The 19,096-nt window shown below is 47.6% G+C and overlaps 1 protein-coding gene across 3 annotated transcripts in view; it reads left to right on the top strand.

Annotated features, from left to right (window-relative positions):
* The window catches only part of ZSWIM8 (zinc finger SWIM-type containing 8), a 2,353,271-nt gene that overhangs the window by 2,002,884 nt on the left and 331,291 nt on the right, over positions 1 to 19,096 (top strand). For all 3 annotated transcript variants that reach the window (XM_078643224.1, XM_078643226.1, XM_078643225.1), the window contains one exon: positions 18,706 to 18,874. In XM_078643224.1, coding sequence (XP_078499350.1) covers positions 18,706 to 18,874 — 169 coding nt within the window. The remainder of the gene's footprint in view (positions 1 to 18,705; positions 18,875 to 19,096) is intronic.

Raw genomic sequence — 19,096 nt, 5'->3', positions numbered from 1 at the left:
GTGGCTTTGCCAGCAGCAAGATGGCTGCGCTTTAGGCGAGCTCTGACGGCTGAGCGATAAAATCCTGCACCATCCTACAGCTACCAGGGTGGCTGACATGCATAGCAGGCATACCCTTTTGTTGCAACATCACTGGCACCGACACCGCTGCCTTTTTCTCAATCCAAGCGGCTGGGATCGCGGTAGATTACACCCGTCTGAGTACCGCGGGACGTCATTTTGCCTGTGGGCGCACTGCGGTCTACCTGCGGACTGTGCCTCTTGGCTGGGGAGCGCCCACCACGATCCTTGGACCCTTCGACCGTTCGTCCGGAGGTGGTGGTCCCGCCTGGCTGGGGGCGCTGCCAGCACAAGGACACAGCTACAAGCAGCTTGGGGCCTGGCCGGGTCCCTGCTCCCCTGACGGTGGCGCCCACAACACGTGTGTGAGCCTTGGACCCAGCCTTGCCCTGGAGGAGCGGTTTGCTGCCGGAGGATTTGGCGGTACTGCAGAAGGGACTCTCTGTGGTCGCTGTGCGGCCCACTGATTGGGAGGTGAGGAGCTGAGTTGGGGGGACAGTGAACACCTGCACACTCGCGGGCCTTTCTGGCAGCGCCTTCTGGCCTCTTTGAGCTTGCCTTCCCCCCACAATCTACTGTTGCTGCGGCATCTCCCCCTGGTCTGGCGGCTGTTGGCTCCAACCTCCCGCTGTGCCACCACCAAGCTGGATCCAGTGGACACCGATTCTAACACTGGGCTTTATGGTTATTACAGCTGCCAACATTGGGACTCCGTAGGTCCTTGCGGATACCGCCCCAGCCTATGCCTTGACCTGTACCCCTATCTGTGGCCTTAATCATCTCCGTGGGGGGGGGGGTTTAATCAGTGGCGTGTTGATCTGGGTAATGTGCTGACCCCCCTCATACCAGGATACTCCCACTGCCCAACTATGCATACAGGGCTGAACGTACACTGCTTCCGCCTCCCTCTCTGGCACCACATACTCAACGGTTGCTGATCATCATGTGTCAGCCACATTAATCCTGTTTGGGGCGGACACAGACGTGCACCATCTCCATCACTGTTCTTGGTGTGGGGCCCGGAACCCTCGTAGGCTGCTGGCGATTGGAAAGGCTGATGCAAAACAATCCCGGCTCACCTTTGAGGGCCGTAGGGCAGGCAGGGCAGATGAGTCAACTCAGGAAGCTGGCAAGCTGGCCACACAGACTGAGGCCTCAGAAGTTCAGGACGCCAGTTTACGCTCTCTGCTTCTCGACGTGAAATCTAGCTTCAAAACCATTGACGCTAAGATCGATAATCTTCCCTCCCGTCTAGACCAAGTCAAACAATGGGTTGACACTCATAATGCTTGCATCACGCAGCTAGAGGCAAGGGTCCCTCCTGGGACCCTTGCCTCTGGCTGCGTGATGCGGGCAGAGAGGAGTTTGCCTAACGGCTAGGGCGGTCGACCTCGAATCTGAGGAACTGGGTTCGAGTCTCGGCAATGAAGCTGAATATCCTGTTATTCTAGGCAAATCACTTAATCTCCCCATGTCTAACAAAAATTAATGTCTTCTCATGTAACACACCTGGTGCTATGTAAAGCGCTCTGATACCCGATACCTTCGGGTCAAGTTCGCACTATATAAAACGTTCTTTTTTTTTTAAAAAAAAAAAGGGTTTCGGATGCAGACGATACCGGAGCGGAGAACAGGCAGCAACTTCTGAAAATCGACAAGGTGCTGGAAATTATCCGCACAAAAAATGAAGACCTGAATCCCTCTCCTGCAGGAACAACATACATATTGTGGGACTTCCTGAATCCACCGCCATTAATAAAATGGAAACCTACCTAGAAATCATTGTTGCGTGAGCTGGTCTGCCTTTTCATCATGGATCGGGCGCATAGATCTCTGGGCCAGCGGCCCCCTTCTGGAGCCCCCGCTAGGCCAATAATAGCTCGCCTATTAAACTAGCAATACTCCAGAAGGCAAGAGAGATGGGGGAGGTCAGGCATCAAGGTAACAGACTATCCTTCTACCCGGACTTTACAGTTACTGTGCAAGCAGCCCGCAGAGACTTTCTCCCAACTAAGCGCTTACTCCAGCAACTTCATATCACCTATGCGCTCTTGTACCCTGCTAAGCTGCGCATATATTCTGGAAACCCTGTTACTTCACCGACCCCAAGGCTGCCCTTGCGTTCGCAAAACAACTGCAAAAATTGTTCCTCTGAGATCGCCAGTCGGCCCCCGAAGAAAGTCACGCAAGCGACAATGACTGATCTTGTTTGGGATGGGTAACAGCTATGGTGTGCCCTTATTGGCCATTGGCTGTTATGGATCGAATTTAAGTGTAAATCCCCTCATTGCACTCCTCCTTATTCTAATTGCTGTGATTTATTATTCTTGTTTTTCCCCTTTGCTGCAACCTGCCCTGCTCAGCCACCCTGCCTCACGGCACCGGGATGCCTGGTTGAGCCCTCATACCCCATTGGGATAAGTCCTATAATATGTTGGTACCCCCCAAGTTGGAGTTCCATGGCTGGGGGGGAGATTTGATTCTCAATCATGTTGGGGGGGTTGGAATGGGAGGAGGAGAGGGGGGAATGTTCCTGAAATGGGTGTTGCTATAGATCTGCATCCAAAGGCTAGGTTTCAGAATTGCACGTTTCAACACAAATTCAACTGTGAGGGGATTTGATTGCACTGACATTGTGTTTTATATTACACTAAGGTTTGATAACACTATGGACAACTACAGACATGCTCTTCTACCCATACTAGAAACCACTCAATGGCTGAGATAACATTTATGATGTGGAACATTAGAGACATGACTGATTTTCACAAAGCACGCCTAATACATGCATATCTAGCTAGGCACAAGACTGACATCTGTTTCCTCCAGGAGACTCACCTGACATCTCATAACTCAACCAGACTCCGATTGAAATATTGGGGTGACACTCACTCTTCCTTTTATTCAAATTACGCAAGGGGAGTCACGATTCTATTTAGGAAAGGTTTGCCATGGCGCTCCACTCACACCCTTATAGACACTGAGGTGAGATATGTGAACCTCACGGGCACCCTCTATGCTCAACCTGTGATCCCGGCTGTGGTTTATGGGCCTAACATGGACAATCCAGACTTTTATACTCAAATTTGGAAACTCGTCTCCTGCTTCGGCCCCCTCCCATTGATATGGGGTGGCGATTTCAATATTGCCCCACAGAACACCCTAGACCCCTAGGGTAGGCGCGTACTTCATCCACATGCCACTGCTACACTCCACACCATTATACTGGACAATTGCTTGGTTGATGGCTGGAAGCATCATCACCCTGACAAGCGTGAGGGCACCTGCATTTCAAATATACAGAGATCTTGGTCCCGTATTGACCTGTGGATAGTCACTCAGACATACTGGGCTGGACAACTTTCACTACACACTTAACACGCACTCTATTGGACCATTCACTGGTGAGCCTGACTATCCGACTCCCCCGGACCCCCCAACGTATGTTTGCTTGGTGCCTTCCCCCCACGTGCTGCAGGATGCTGCGTTTAGAGAGCAGCTCTGCGGAGCCATTGTGCAATTCTTTGAACTAAACATCGGCTTAGTGGATTCCCCATCCACCCTCTGGGATACCTTTAAAGTGGTGGTCAGGGAAGAATGCATCGCAAGGCAAGCAGGTGTACTCAGATCCATTAGGGGCACCCTGGAGAGGCTGGAAACAGACCTCAAGCAACTTGACCATAGCCAAGTTAGTAACCCCTCCCCCGCAAAATTAGCAGACATTCGTGTAAAGATGACCGAGTATCAGGCTGAGGCCGAGCGGGAGGTCACATACCTTGAATGCGAGGCGCAGGCACGCCACTATGGTGAGGGACCGCCCTTGCAGGACCTTGGCAAACCTACTGAGGAAGCCTCATGCCTCCTCCTACATAACATAATTGATTGATTAATTGATTGATTGATAGGCTTTATTTCGATATATAAAAATATCATAAAAGCTTGTACAACAATTATAAAACACAACAGTTAAAACATCACTTCCTAATTACACAGAGGGGGAAGAAAAGGGAATAAGATGTTAAAAACAGTTAAAACAAGAATTAAATTGACAAGGACAGCCTTCTTGCACGAATCAATCATGACCACTTTAAAAATTTTGAGACACCGCAAACAACCAAAGCGGATGTGTCGGACGTTAGAATGCGTAAGGCCACTGTGTGCTGGCGGGTGCCTAAAAGTCTGCATAAGGGTTTGAGCCAGCGCCTCCTAGGGGCACAGTAATCCGGACATTCGAAAAGAATGTGGGCTACCGACTCTACTCGAGTGGGACAGCGCGCACAAAAGGGGGAAAACTGGTAAGAGGGTTTCCATCGGGCAACTAGTTCACCTACTGGAAGGGTTCCCACCCTGAACTTAAAATACAGAGCCCGGTCAAGAGGGATGGAAATAATATCTAGATAAGGTTCATAAGCCACCACATCTTTAATCCTCACAAAGGCTGCAGTGGAATTACAATGACGCGGGTCTGAAAGTAATTTAGAAGAGACCCATTTCCAATACAATTTCATAGGAGGCTAATTCGGGCACCCGCCACAACCGAGCCCAAAGAAGCAAAGGACGGAGTTGGGCTTGGTCCTTAATCGATCTGCAACCTAGGTCCAATAGCACGGGTACTGTAGGTGTACTCAGCGGGAGAGCCATCAGATCTTTCAAAAATTTGCTCTCCGATTTTGCTAATGCCCGCCAGGGAGGGAGCATCCGAGGGATTTCTTGACAAATGCTCGACCACTCCGTTCACGTAAAGAGAGAACAGAGTGGGCGCTAGCACACATCCATGGCGGACGCCCCTTCCCACAGGGATCCTATCAGTTTTTACACCATTCATGCCCCATCGCACCTGCGCAAAATTACCGGCGTGAAGTCTCACAAGGAGGGATAAAATGTACGGAGGCAGCCCCAGATCCAACATAACCTTCCACAACTCCTCCCTTGGTACCAGGTCAAAGGCAGTCTTAAGGTCTACAAAGGCCAAATACAGACTGCCTTTGCCCAGCACCACCACCTTCCAATACAAGAGAGCCAGTCGAAAGGCCTGTTCGATGGTTCCAGTTCCAGAGCGAAATCCAGCTTGGAAGTCCGACAAGATGTTATTGTCGTCCACCCACTGGAGCACCCTGCCCAAAATCACCTTCCCTGCCACTTTTTGAGATGATACAGTCAAGGTGGCTGGGCACAGGCTTTTTCAAAGTTCCAATTTTAAATTTTATCGCGTGCCCTTGAGGTATCACTCTCTCGACCTCGGAGTGTGTAACAAAATAACCAAAAAAGTGACCCTGTACTTGCCCAAGACGGACTACGCATTAGTTAAATGGTTACCACACGCTGTTTCCACAAGATAACAAACGCTGCAATATGCAACACGAGGGTTGTTTTTCCAGCCATCACAGCGCCATAGAATGTTTAGATACATTTTTGAACTCGCTTTCCATATAGACACTGTGCTAACATCTTGGCATATTATTCTTCACAATGTAATTCAATATTCTATGAGTTTAGGGTCCACTATGAATTTTGGAGACTTTCATTTCAATTATAATGGTAACTTTTTGTTTACAACATTAGCTGCTTGTTTATGAAGTAATTCATTGAATTTACAGCGTCTAAATAGTTATGTTTAACTATAATCTTTACATTTGTAATCACAATTGTCGTATGTATACTTAATGAGAATACGGGATGTGCCCTTAATACACTTCATGTCTTGAATTGCAGATTCCCCTGATGAAGTGCGCTTGCACGCACGAAATGCATTGGGATCATATGAAAATGTACTCACGTTTTGCTCCATGTGAAGGATTAATTGGATGATATATTTGTTGACATTTCAAGATTTAAATTGAAATCAAAATATGAAAGTAGTGAAATAAATAACTACAGATATCTATACAACATTGCCAGTACAACTTTTTTTCCATTAAGGATTTAACGCCATTGGGCAAGACTGCGCAGTGCCTTGAGGGTCACCCCTGAAGTACAGGGTCGCTTTTTGGGACTTTTTGAGATGAGTCAATGAGACTTATGGGCCTGTAGTTGGCGGGGTTGTCCCGACACCCCTTTTTGAATATCGGGACAACCTCCGCCCCCTTCCAGGATTCAGGTACAGGCGCACCGCTATTGATAGCGTTGAGCAGTGACGAAACCAGCTTCCCCCACTCCTTGGGGTTTGCACGTATCAGGTCACCCGGGATCCCGTCAGGCCCAGCTGCTTTTAGGGGCACCAATGTTTCAATTACACCTTCCACCTCTCTGGCAGTAAAGGGAGCACCCTCAATATCCCCCATACAGTCAGGTAGGGAAAAGGTGGTGTGGAGAGCCACCTCAGTAGGGGTATAGAGGGACAGAAAATGGCTAAACCAATTCTGGGCTGGGATGTTGCACGTCATCAGGGTGTTGTCTGGCCTATCCCTAGATCTAATAAGATTCCAAAAACCTCTGGCATCCCTACCCATACTTGCTTCCATGAGATCCGCCCAGAACCCGTCCTCCCATTCCTTCTTTGCTGCAATAGTTGTCTGGGTGTACTCTTTCCTGGCCAGCCTGATTGCAACCTGGGATTTGCTTTTGACCACTCCTATCAGGGCGTTTCTCTTCCCCCTACACTGTTTAGTAAACCAACCCGGCGGTTTGGCCAACTCCTTACGCTTGCCAGGTCCAGAGGCCTTGCTTGGGAGAATGAAAAGGTCACTCAAGGCCTTGGTTGTGTCACAAAAAAGCGCGGAGACTTCCCCAGACGAAGGAATCAGCGAGTCCAGTTTAGACTGGGCTGAATCTAAAAGTGCCCCAATAGCTAGCACTTTCTCTTCGTCTATAATAAGCTTGCTCCACTTCAACCGTCTACCGCAATTGGAGGGATGTACTTCCAGGGGGATAGATGTTATACAAGGCATATGCACCCCCTGGTTCCCGACCCACAGGGGTAGGAGGTCAAGAGAGAGGAGATTGTGATCGCTCTCAACTGTTGGGAGAACCTCCATATCCCGCATGAAGCTCCAGAGCTGTATGTCAAGGAGAATATAGTCTATCCTTGACGTATGATTAGCCCTATTATAGGTATGGGCTCCAGAAGAATCTGACGTCAACCTTCCATTAACAGCCCTAAGGCCAAATTCCAAGTTTAAGGAATTAATTTGGACCACCACTTGAGACCACCTCCTGATGGGAGGTATTGCTAGAACTGGTATCCCTCTCCTAGTATCTTCATCGGCGGTTCCCAAAATGTCCTCCATCGCGAGGGGCTCAAACGTGCAGTTTAGGTCCCCCGCGACCAGGACATGAGATCTAATAGGAGACCGCCTAAGCAAGGATTCCAACCCTAGTACTGTGGGTGATTGCGAACCCCCCTTCGTGCCCCTGGCGTAGATATTAATAATGTCCAGGATCAGCCCTCTCCGCGGTCCCTTAATAGATATGCTAAGTAGATCGGGTGAATTTGTTGCATGCTGGGCAACTTGGCAGCCAAGCGAGATGGCAACCCATATGAGGAGGCCACCTGAGGGGCGGCCCTTCCCCGAAGGGGGGGACACTGCTGGTACAAAAAAGGATGAATAGCCTACCTTGTGGCAAGGCTCCCTACTCCAGGTTTCTTGGAAGATGCAAATAGAGTATCCTTCCACAAGGGTGTTCCAATCGGGTAGAGCCAGCTTCCTTGAAATGCCCGCAACGTTCCAGCTGAGAATCCTTAGGTCTGGATCCGCCACAGCAGGGACCCTGCGGGGTTCAGGGCTGGATACCCCCTCCCTCTTAGGGGATGACCATGGTGCACTTACTCCTTGTGGGGTCCCGGCAACCAGGTTGGGATCCTGAACCAAGGGGCTACATGCAGCTGGTAAAAATGTTGGGTTGGCATTGCTTTGGCCCTGGGCGTCAGGCTCCAGGACAGATCCTTGGCCCGGGAGCAAGGGAGACACCCCCGGGCAAGTATCGTTTCAATGTCCTGGCGTCCTCCCATATGGCCCAGACCAAGCAACTTGCTGATATGGCATGTGGATGAAGTGATTCTCAGGACAGGTAAAATTATACCTCCCACCCCCACCCAAATTAGTACCATACTGATTTCCTACGGATCTTGGGTAGAAGTAAGTTAGATCTTCTACGCCAATACCTGCACCACCAATTCCCAAATTCTGATTACAAATAGTTTGGACAACCCTAACATCCTTAAAATTTACAACAACACAGTCTCCCTCTAATTGCTTATGCCCATAGCCTACCCACCCTACCCTTCTAACACCTAGAATCAGGCGTCTAGTTCCCCAGGGAGAGGTCTATTTGTCCTTAACCAATGCATGGTTTTATTTTTAAGCGTTTGGTAGGATTCTTGCTGATCATCCTTCAAGGATGGTACGTTTGTAAGGATGGCAACATAGGGCTGACAATCTGGGGGAAAATCCACGGGTGGTATTCTAAGGGCCTTTTTGAGAGGGAGTGTGTCAAGCTGTATATCTGGTGGAGGGTTGGAGCTAATTCTTCTTGATTGGGCTAGCTCGGGGCCTTTGTTAATGCCAGAGTTTTTTAGTTTGGCAGGGCCATTTTTACCAGGAACCTCGGGCCGCACGAGCTTCTTGACAGGGACAGTACTAGCCTTTGTTATGTTAGGGAGTTCTGTAGCATTCGTTGAGGCCAACCCTGGGGTCCGAGCACCCCCAGTGGAAGCCACAGCGTGTGCAGCAGGAGCTTTTACCACTACCACCCCATTAGCCGTTCCAGGTGCAGAAGGAGGTTCCTGTGAGGATATAGGGGCTGCCCGGGCAACAGTTTCCCCCCCTGGTCCATCCTCCCTGATTCTGGAATGTAGCTTAATGAGGGACTTTATGGAAAAAAAGTTGTCCAGGGTCACTTGCTCAAACCTATCTATTCGCTCTGTCAGCTCTTTAACACTCTCTAGGACCGGGGTCAACAATGATTTCAACATTTTCTCTATTTGAGCAATCGAGGGGGTTTCATGGGTTGGAAATTCAGCAGAGTCAGTAGTTGGATCGACACGTGTCTTCTCTGTTGTAACACCAGAGGGCTCTCCCCCCATATACGGTGGACATGAGCTACGAGACGTTCTGTCAGCAAATTTCGGCCTCTCTGGACTCTTTGGCGCCGATGCGCAAAATTAGAGCTAGGACCAATCTGGCTATGCCATGGTACTCAGAGGAACTCCGGCAGCTCAAGCTTCAGTGTAAACAGGCTGAGCGTGCTTGGAGGAAACAGTATCTGGAACCATGTAGAGTCCGTTTTAAACAAACTCTGGCGACCTATAAGGTCCAGATTAAGCTGGCCAAGGCCAGACACTTAGAAGAACTATTGCTGGCAGCTGCAAACAAGTCTCAGGCCTTATTTAAGATCGTAAAAGACCTGGCCCATCCAGCTTGTACTAAAAACAACATACCGGCCTCCCAAGCTCTCTGTGACTCGTTGGCACAGGCTTTTGAGGACAAGATTGCCACCATCTTAAATAATCTTGCCTCGTCATCTGGTCAGCCTGTGCATTATTCCAACTGTACTGAGAATGTGGAGGAGGCCGTTAAGTCAGCTGAATTGAACAACTTGCCTTTACCATCGTTCAAGGATTTCTGCGCATTGGCCGACGGTATATCTTCAGGCTCACCGTCTGATCCTCTCCCACCAAAATTCTGGAAACTGTTTCGGGAAGAGCTTCTTCCACCTCTTTTTTTCCATCTGCTGCCAGTCCCTTAGCTCGGCGCGGGTCCCAGATAGCTGGAAATTGGCGGTTGTTTCCCCATTACTCAAGAAGGAAAATCTGGATCCCGCCTGTCCAGCTAACTACAGACCCATCTCTCTGTTGCCATTTCCTATTAAGATTCTTGAGAAACTGGCCACAAAACATCTTTCCAACTTTCTTGAGGCCACCGACTGTTTGGATGTGGCTCAGTTTGGCTTCAGACCAGCGCATGGGACAGAATCGGCATTGGTGACTGTTCTCGATGACCTGCGAACGCGGGCCGACCAGGGTCGAGCGGCCTTTTTAGTGCTGCTCGATATGTCAGCCGCGTTCGACACGGTCAGCCATACAATTCTGATCAGGAGATTGGCGGAGGTTGGAGTATCAGGCTTGGCCCTTGAGTGGCTGGTGTCGTACCTCGATCATAGACACCAGATAGTGGCCTTGCCACCCTTTAAATCTAACACCAGGAGGGTTGGTCAGGGTGTACCCCAGGGGTCAGCCATCAGCCCCATTCTTTTCAATCTTTACCTCCGCCCCCTGATCACGTTGATTAAATCCTTTGGCATAACAGTCACCAATTACGCTGATGACACCCAACTCATCTTTTCCCTTGAGGGTAAGGATGGGGTGTCTCAGGAGACCTTTCATCGCTGTATGAACACCACGGCTGAATGGCTGGGTAATAACTCCCTGCAGTTTAACAGCGCGAAAACTGAGGTGCTGCATTGCTCCCTGGACCGTATCCCCAGACCACTTCCGCAGGATTTCTGGCCTCCCGACTTCCAGGGCGCTAGCTTGCCCGTTGAATCGGTTCGTAATCTGGGGGTAATGTTCAGTGCCAGCTTGCAGCTTGATGTGTCAGTGAATCGAACGGTGGCCACCTGTATGGCGTTGCTCTGCTCGCTGCGTAAGATCTTACCCTTGCTCCCTGCACAGGCTAGACCAGAGGTAGTGTGGAGCATAATTTTAAGTCGTATTGACTATTGTAACGCACTACTTCTGGGGGCTCCGGCTACCCTAGTTGGAAAATTGCAGCGGGTACATAATTTTGCCGCCAAATTGGCCCTCTCACGTCGACGCCTGGATTCTTCTGCTAAGGCACTTAGGGACCTCCACTGGCTACCAGTCTCCCAGAGGATTGATTTTAAAGCACTGTGTCTGGTATTTAGGGCTCTACACGGACAGGGTCCGTCCCCTTTGCAGGATCTCTTTTCCTGGTACACCCCTTCTAGATCGCTACGGTCAGCCACAGCTCATTTGGTGGTTGTACCTAAGATTTTGAGGTCTCGGACGGGCGGCCGGTCTTTCAGGTTTACCGCTGCAAGATTGTGGAACTCCCTTCCTTTGGGTCTGAGGGGTCTGGAAAATTTTTACTCTTTTAAAAAAGCCCTGAAAACCCACTTGTTCCCTAGAGCAATGTAAATGTATCTGCTGCTGGAAACATCATGTATGTGTAAGTGTCAGTACAGTCTAAGCGCCAGGATGCCCGTCGGGTGACAGAAATTGCGCTATATAAGTATACCTATACATACATACATACATATCCCCCTGGAGACAACTTGCACCCAGTCCCGCGCCCTTGTAAATCCCACCCGCCCTGGTAACGAGTCTCCTTGGTTTCTTGTAGGGCTTGGGATGGCTACCTTTGCGCGGGCTAGTGGTTCTTTTCCTTTTAAAATAAATAAACAGGTCTATTTACTACCAGCGCTACCATCACTGGTGGGGGGAGGGAATTCTCATGACTGGGAGAAATGTTAAAAGGGAGCATAGGCACGGAGGTCTCACTGGACCGTAAATCCGAAGCATTGTCTTCAATAAGTGGGGTTAAGGCTGCCATACTCTCCAGCCTATCCAAGCTGTCCCTTAAAGCAGCAACCCTAGGATGATCTGAAAGGGGAGAAGCATTCTCGGCGGGGTTGCTTGCACATACTGGTGAGGTGACTAGCGCCACAGAACCCAAAGACGACCGTTTATTTGGGAGATATTCTTGAGAAAGACGCCGCTCTGTCATGGCGATTTCCTTCTCAATAACTGTGACAACTCGAGTAATGAACTGGTCCATTGCACCAGTAACACAGCCAGGGCCTCCCCCCCCCCTCTCAAACTCTTCCCTGAACGAGTAGACATTAGCATAGACAGCCAATAACAAATATATACAATGGGCCCAAAAAAGAATAAATAAAACGACTTCCCAGTTAGAAGGCAATCAACAGTAAGCAGGAGTTGACTAACTGGCCGTACTACCGAAGCCAAAGTCTCAGGGGGATGGCCCAGCCCAGCCCTGGCCAGCCCCGGACGGCACCAGACGGTCCCGCCCTTGTCCCGGGCATCTCCCGGGACGCTCCCGCGCAGCGGATAACTATGCCTACAATATAGGGTATGGAACGGTCAGGGGGCGGGGCAAGCAGGGAGAGCGGACCAGGTGCTGTAAGTTAGTCAGGCAGGGACTCCTGGGAGATGGAGTCACTGCGGCACCGCTCGCAGCCCTGCTGCAAATCCACCCCACGCCTCAGCCACTCAGTACCACAATCCCGTGTCCAGAGCAGGCTCCCGCTGTTCAAAGTCCGCGAAGCGGGTCCGGCGAGCTTCTGTCAGGCTCAGCTGATGGCAGAATAACAATTAGCAAAGTTCCAGTTGGACGGCTCCTCCCAAGGTATGGTCAGTACAAGCAGTGTCCCATAACATAATTACACGACGAAACCGCAGGCAGACTCACTTCCCCCAAGACATAATTGACAGAATCTCCACTTTTTATGCTAATTTATATACAGCCGGGGCTGAGGCACCATTGGATGCCTTCGAACAATATTGTGACACTATTGAGCTGCTGTGGCTCAGCATTGCACATTGTGAATATTTAGACAAACACTTTACCTCTGAGAAGATCGCACAAGTGATCTAGAGTCTCCCCGGGGATAAGGCACCCGGATCAGATGGGCTGACGGCAGCCTTCTATAAAGAGTATGCGCCTATCCTTATTCCTCATCTTGCTGATATGTATAATGAGTCTGTCACGGCCGGCCAATTCCCTGCCACTCTTCGCGAGGCAGTGATCACCCTTCTCCTCAAACCTGATGAACCGCCTGAGTCATGCGACTCGTATCACCCACTATCTTTAATTAATACCGACAATAAGATTTATGCCAAATCATTAGCCACCCGCCTCCTTCCCCTCATGTCTCTTATTGCCCGCCCAAACCAATCTGGTTTGTTCCAGGTAGGGCCACATCACATAATCTGTGCACCATCTTCTCCATTATGCATCAGATAAACCCCAACTTGCCGGCGGTGGCAGCTCTGTAGGACGCCACCAAGGCATTTGATTCTTTAGAATGGCCTTTTCTCTTTGCCCTTCTTAGCCGCTTGGGATTCAGCCCAGCCTTCATAAGTAAAGTAAAGTTGCTATACACTCTACCCACAGCACGCATCCGTATAAATGGGCAAATAACCGAGCCGATACGCATCACTAGAGGCACCAGGCAGGGCTGTCCCCTGTCACCCATGCTATTTGCCATAGCTATGGAGCCACTTGCTGTGCACCTGCACCATACGCAGCACGGCCTTGGGTTCTCGTCCTGTGGCTTAGTGACTTCCATGTATACAGTCAATGTGACGCTCTATATCCGTGAACCCCAAGAAAACCTGGCCCCTATGACCCGAGAGGTCATTAGGATTGGAGGCTACTCTGGCATACAAGTTAACTAGGTGAAATCCATCCTACTTCCTTTAACGGACGTTACCCGTTCCTTTCCTACAGAATACCCGATAAAGTGGGCCCACCAAATACTTGGGCATCTGGCTAACTAGGGACACAGAAGAGTTGTGGAGAGCAAACTATGGCAGGACTATGGACTGGTTGAAAGCCAAAATCCTCACTTGGAAAACTCTTCCACTCTCCCTGGTGGGACATATCGCAATTGCCAAAATGGTGATCCTGCCCAAGTTCCTCTACTTGTTTTAAATATTCCACTGCCCCTCACACCCACTTCTACAGGAGACTAAGCTCCAATATGATTACCCTTTTATGGGCGGGTCGCCACCCGCGCATTGCATATGAAACACTCACGCTACCCTTCTTGCGAGGTGGGATGGGCGACCCTAACTTTAAACTTTATGCATATTCCGCTTAGGCCAGCTTCCTTCATTTCTGGTTCTATCCCATGCCGTTCCAGCCGCACGTTGCTGCCGAAATGGCTCTTTCTTTACAGTGGCTGCTTCAAACAGCACTTATTTTACTATACATTTCCCGAGGGGCAAAATAGACACTGTAGAACAGGGGTCTACAAACTTTTCTGTAGTGAGAGCTACTTCTGCTCAAGGAAAGTCTTCCTGAGCTTCTAGCAAACTTTCTAACTGTAAAATAGTGACTACGCTATGACCACCCTAAGCAGGATTATCAGTAGTTACCATCCAAGTGTTCCTGGTGCGGTTACCATCAGAAATGCCAGGAAAACATTCATAAATATAAAATGCTCCACCTGACTTGTGAAGTAACATTCATATCTAGACATGCCCTATTGCACAAAGTATATAAATAAAGCAGTAGGTCCCCCCAGCTCAGCTTGAATTATTATTCATCAGTTTCTGAAAGTGCACTTCTTTATATCAAATACCACTTTCCACTGTGGGCAAACAAACTCAATTTAACAGAAGAAAATCCATTTTTGAAAACAAAAACTGCCTTTAGAATATCTGTTTTCAGATTTTAGGAAATGCACGGTCCCAAAACATCAGCTTTTCATTTTCATCAAGTACTCCCATGTACAAATGCCTCCTGTGGACAGACTATTTTGAATACCCAGGTGTTAGTCTTGTGCCACAGATGCTCACACAAACAAATAATGGACGGAATGCTGAATGAATCAAACATTCAACCCCAGGCAAGAGATCTGGGTTAAATTCATTGTTCTTTTGCTCACCATCCCAGCCTAGTTTAGACCCAGCCATATGCAAATCAGTCTTGACCCTGTGCCTCATGGGAACAGTCCAGACCGAACTGCCACGCCAGGTCCTCCCTGGACCAGAAAGAAGCATCCTGGGACCGGTTTTAGGGTATATCACCCTTCATCAGCCAGGCTAGCTTGAATTCAGTGGCACAGTGAGCAAGGGACCCACTTCTGGGCATACCCATCACACTTAGGGTGAAAAGTGCTACACAAACAAATGATGGACGGAATGCTGAATGAGTCATACATTCACCCCAGTCAAGAGATCTCGGGCAAATCCATCGTTCTTTTGCTCTTGAGTTTGTTTAAAAAGGAGAAGTGTAAATCTATGGGTGGCATAGCATTACATAGGGAATTTCTTATAGGCTTCTGCAAGCTACTTTTGAGGTACACTAGAAAACACAAAATGACTGTTCCGCACAGGGAACCCTACATCAAGGTGATGACGGTATGGTACCTGACCCCTGATAAACTAACTGAAATGTTCACAGAAATAATGGGATCCAGCTGGGGATGTTGTGGTGAGATCAGTACACCCTTGCACATTTGATGGTCTAGCCCTCATATACAGACATATTGAAAGAAGGTACTGTAGAGAATCAATAAATTGTGGGATTCCCTGTGGCTAATGATCTAATCTCAGTGGATTTTCAAGAGCAGTTGGGGGTATCCAGTTTAGGAAATTGAGATTAATCGTCCAATTATCAGAGATAGGAAAGATAGTCATCTCCGGCTATGAAAGCAGCCCAGCTCCGTCTATGTGATTTGGCAGAGTCAGGGGAACAGTGGAAAGATTGAAGAAAACCGGGTTAAAGATCGGGATGATGGCTTCACATCATAAGTACCAATACTGTGATACAATCTTGAGTTGACAAACACTGAAAATATATATTGATAGATATTCCTTTTTGGATATGACTGCCAATAAAAAATTTGTTTACAAAAAAAAAAAAAGATGATGGCTTCACATTCTGGCTTCAGGTAATGTAATGTAAATGGGGTCTTATATAGCGCAACTATCACTCCAAGGAGCCTCTTGGCGCTTGATACGGAACACCAGGTATGGGAAAAAAAGAAACTGGTTTACTGCTCCTATGGGAAAAGATTCAGCATTCAAATCAAAGCTTTACATAGTGTGTCTGGAGCACTATAAATCCAAGTTTTAAGTGCCTTCCTAAACATCGGTTCAGATGCAATTTGAAAGAGATAAGGTGGGAGTTGATTCCATGCCTTAGACCCTATGGCCGCCAGTGATTTTCCTCCCTTAGAAACCAGTCTAACGGTTGGAATTGTCAGCAGATTTGCATTGGATGGTCTTAGGTTACTGGAAGGGAGATAGCGTTTAAAACCAGTTTGGAGATATTTGGGACCTCGTGAATGAAAGGCCCTAAAAGTAATAATTAGGACCTTAAACAAAACACTTGTATAGATTGGCAGCCAGTGTAGGACATCCAGTGCAGCTGAGGCAGAGGATTTCTTGGGCCACTTCAAAACCAGCTGGGCAGCCGCATGTTGGACCATCTGTACCTTATGCATGACTGTTTTGTTCGTTGCAGCATAAAGGCTGTTACAGTAGTCTAGACTGGATGTTATGAGGGCAACAGCAACAGCAACAGCAACAGCAACAGTTTGGCTGAGTATGGAAGCAGGCCGAAGAATTTCCTTAGGCTTTTAATGATGTGGAAGCAAGAGCCTGAAACTGCCAGGGATTGTTGTTTAAAAGAGAGAGTGGTATCAAATTTAATTCCTAAATTCCTAGCTGCATTTATTGTATTGGGAGGGGGGTGGCATTCTCTGGCCACCAGAGTTTAGGCACAAACGGGTTTTGTTGGCCAAAGGGCAGAATCTCTGTTTTTTCTGAATTACAGCTCAAATGGTTATTGTTCATCCATTCGAAGGTAGTTGAGAGGCAGTTTCTGAGATTTTCTTCCGCTTCAGTAGTGTCATAATCCAGGACCAGAATAAGCTGCGTATTGTCCGCATAAGAGATTGTATTAATCTTGAAGGACGATATTAGTTTGATCAGGGGAGACATATATACATTAAAAATGGTCGTGGTCGTGCTCAGGCTCGATCCCTGAGGAACCCCTGAGATGAGCGCTTTTTCTTCTGAGTTGAATTGTCCTAGAGTGATCACTTGGCGCCTGTCTTGCAGAAAGTTCTTGATCCATTCTAGGACATTACCAGATATGCCAGATGTTAATAAACGGTCTATAAGAATGGCATGGGAGACAGTATCAAAGGCGCGGACAGGTCCAACAGCACCAGAACTGCTTTCTTTCCCTGATCCATGGCTGTATACGTAGGGTTTCCGGGGTATACAAGAGGGCGGATTCTGTAGAATGTTGGGCTCTACAACCCGATTGATTGGAGTGCCATACATTTGTTTCCTCTAAGAAAGTAGTGAGTTGTCTGTTCACAAATGTTTCAGTTAGCTTGCACAGGGTAGGTAGGAGCGAAATGGGCCGTAAATTAGAGAGGGTTGTAGGATCTGCCAATTGCTTTTTCTGGAGCGGTTTTACCGACGCAAGTTTCCATTCTATAGGAATCTTTACTGTGAGAAGTGAGGAGTTTATTATATTATTAATGGTGGGGTTTACAATGTCAATGAGGGCCTGTAGTAGAGTGGAGGGGCAAGGGTCAAAAGGAGAGCCTGATTTAATAGCAAGCATAGCCAGATGAGATTCCTCCAATGTGATGGGCAGGAAAGTTTTCATACAGGCTGTATTTGTGTCTGCAATGGTTCCCTCATCTGAAATGGATGGAATAGGAGAGAGGAAGGTTTTTGTAAGTGTCAGAACTTTTTCTTCAAAATAGTCTGCTATGGTGTTACAAAGGCTCTGAGAGGGAGGGATCTCTTGCAGTAGGCTTTTAGGATTCGTAAACAGATTTACTATTTTGAAAATCTCTTTCGGTTTATTATTGGTATTTTTTATGGCCTCTATGTAATAGTTTATTTTTGTGGTTTTGATCAGAGCATGGTATTACCTCCGAGCGGATTTGTAAATGTTAAGGTCATTACTTTTGTAGTTTCGGCGCCATCTACGTTCTAGCGCCCTTACTTCACCTTGTGTTTCTTTTAAGGATTGTGAGAACCATGGCACAGACGGTTTCTTTTTTAGTGGCCTATGAGTTGGGGCTATAGGTGCCGACTGATCTCTTAGTCTGAGCATCCAATGCCCAAAACGCTGGTTGTCAGTTATAGGGTCTTCGGTCATATTGGGTCTACCTTCGAGTGCTTCACCCCACCCTAAGGAGACCACCCTTCTTGAAAATTGTGTATGTATTTGATTTCCGATGACAACAAATATTGATTACATTTTCAAATCTACAGAATTAATCCAGCAGACTGGGTTGTTAGAATGTTGAGCAGGGGTGAAGGCGGGGCAGAGTTGTTGAACGTTATATGGCCTGCTTTATATCTTCAATGGGTTCACCACTCTGTTGCGGGATTATTTCTTATTGAGGGAGACCAGGGAAATGAATACATCTGTTTAAAAAAAATCAAAGGCAACCCAGCCATCTCTCTTTGAAACTATGAAAATAGTTAGACAGTGGTTTGATAGACTGCTTTGCTTATCTATCCCGTCCTGTCAAAGTGAATGACTTAAAGGACTCATCATTCAAGGACAGTGGAGCTCTAGGACTCTAAAGAAACTCGAGGAGCGTCATCATCCTTCTGTGAAAAGAATATTACCCGCTCCTAATATTTATACTTTAGTATTTAATTGGGACAATTATTGAATTATTTTCACACAAATGCATTGTAATATGTCAAAAAATAATTGTAATTATAAAATGTCCAAACATGTTACTTTATAAATGCGTGTTTTTGTTAAAGATAGGTTTAATAAACGAAATGTTTGCTGTTCAGATGTGTACCAAGATTCAGCCCAATCACGGAAACATTCTGATGTTTCTAATTTGAAAGAAGGCACACATGACAGAGAGCAAGTAAACAACTTTGTCTTTTACCGCACTATGCAGTGAGGTATTCTTTTACTAATTGTAACTTTTCACTTTTAGGGTGTCCACCCTGCATTTATTGGAGCTCAGTTTCCCTATTCTGTGACAACGCCATCTCTTGCTGCCACCGCGGTTTCCTTCCCAGGAGTGCCAGTCCCATCTATGACACAGATTGCGGTGCACCCATATCACACTGATACAGGGATATCACTAACTTCAAATGTAGCAAGTAAGTTGTGTGACCTAGCATTTACTGGTTCAGTCATTTCAATGCCTTTGACTCTTTCATTATTCGGATCATTTTGTCTCCCGTCTGTGCTAATTTATAACCTTCCATACTTAAAATCGCCTTTACTGCAACATATATGTTCACCGTTTGTTTGACCAAATGTATCACATTTGCTACACCTGTTCCGTTGTGGGTCAAAGGACAAACTGAACAGTTAGTCAA

The sequence above is a fragment of the Lissotriton helveticus genome, chromosome 5_1 (assembly GCF_964261635.1).
Source record: "Lissotriton helveticus chromosome 5_1, aLisHel1.1, whole genome shotgun sequence".
In the NCBI taxonomy this organism is placed as follows: Eukaryota; Metazoa; Chordata; class Amphibia; order Caudata; family Salamandridae; genus Lissotriton; species Lissotriton helveticus.
Note: the sequence above shows the minus strand (reverse complement) of the source record. Positions and strands in the feature narration are given on the sequence as shown.